The following is a 1,254-nucleotide window of genomic DNA, read 5'->3' on the forward strand; positions in this document are numbered from 1 at the left end:
CCCGCCACCTCCTTTGCTGCTGCTGCTGCTGCTGTTGCTGCTGCTGCTGCTGCTGCTGCTGCTCAGTATCTATGCAGATCGTCAGGTCGCGCAATAGGCATTCTCTCTGCAGCGAGTGCTGCTGCTGCTGCAGCTGCAGCAGCAGCTCTGAGAAGTGGCGTGAGTGGTGTCTGCTGCTGCTGCTATCTCTGTGGATCAATCCCTGCTGCTGCAGCAGCTGCTGCTGCTGCTGCTGTTGCTGCTGCTGCTGCGGCAAACGAATCAAAAGAGAAGACAAAGCCACAGACACAGAGTGAGGGCCGTGCAGCAGCTTTATGTTTGCGTTCGTCAGCTGCAGCTCGATGCTCAGCAGCAACGGCAGCAGCAGCGAAGAACCCCACTGCCAGCTCTCAACAGCCGTGCTGCTGCTGCTGCTGCTGCTGCTGCTGCTGCTGGTGTCGTTGTTGGCGGTGGTGCTGGTAGTGCTGTTGCGTCGCAAGGGGGCCGGCGCAGCCGCTGCTGCTGCTGCTGCTGCTGCTGCTGCATCGGTTTCTGAGCTGGGGGTAGCAGCAGCAGCAGCACTTGCTGCTGCTGCTGCTGCTGCTGCTTCAGACGGCAGCAGCCCTGGTGCGGTCTGCGTACCGGGCGATCGAGCAGCAGCAGTTGCAGCAGCAGCAGCAGCAGCAGCTGTTGCTGCTGCTGCAGTGGAGGTATTGGAGCCGCTGCTGCTGTTGCTGCAAGGCTCCGCAGCAACAGAGGCCGTGCTGCTGCTGCTGCTGCTCTCGGCGTTTGCTTCACGAGTGTTGCTGTTGTTCTCGCTGCTGCCGCTGCTGCTGCTGCTGCTGCTGCTGCTGCTGCTGCTGTGGTGCTGCAGCACAATGTTGAGGAACTGCAGCGACAGCAGCAGCGTCGGCTGCCGCCCCCATAACACCGTCGCCCGCAGCTCCTTTGCTGAGCCCTCTACAAGCCTGAACACAAACCCTAAACCCTAAACCCTAAACCCTAAACCCTAGCGGATGTAGCCCAGCTGCAGCAGCTGCAGCAAGGAAAACTGCAGGAGCACCACCACCAGCATCCAGAACAGCAGCAGCAGCAGCAGCAACAGCAGCAGCAGCAGCAGCAGCAACAGCAGCAACAGCAGCGGAGCAGCAGCAACACCGCCTTTAGCGTTGTAAAGAGTGTCTTTGTGGGGGATATGTTGCTGCTAGGGTTTAGGGTTTAGGGTTTAGGGTTTAGGGTTGAGAAATCCACATGCAGACTTTCTGTTTGTGGTTT

General features: G+C 59.5%; 1 protein-coding gene across 1 annotated transcript in view; it reads right to left on the reverse strand.

Moving 5' to 3' along the window:
• The window catches only part of EMH_0045380 (uncharacterized protein), a gene marked incomplete at both ends in the record, with an annotated part of 6,496 nt that overhangs the window by 1,009 nt on the left and 4,233 nt on the right, over nt 1-1,254 (reverse strand). The window contains one exon of the mRNA XM_013496063.1: nt 9-947. Coding sequence (XP_013351517.1) covers nt 9-947 — 939 coding nt within the window. The remainder of the gene's footprint in view (nt 1-8; nt 948-1,254) is intronic.

The sequence above is a fragment of the Eimeria mitis genome, genomic scaffold, assembly GCF_000499745.2.
Source record: "Eimeria mitis Houghton genomic scaffold, Emh_scaff1892, whole genome shotgun sequence".
NCBI lineage: Eukaryota > Apicomplexa > Conoidasida > Eucoccidiorida > Eimeriidae > Eimeria > Eimeria mitis.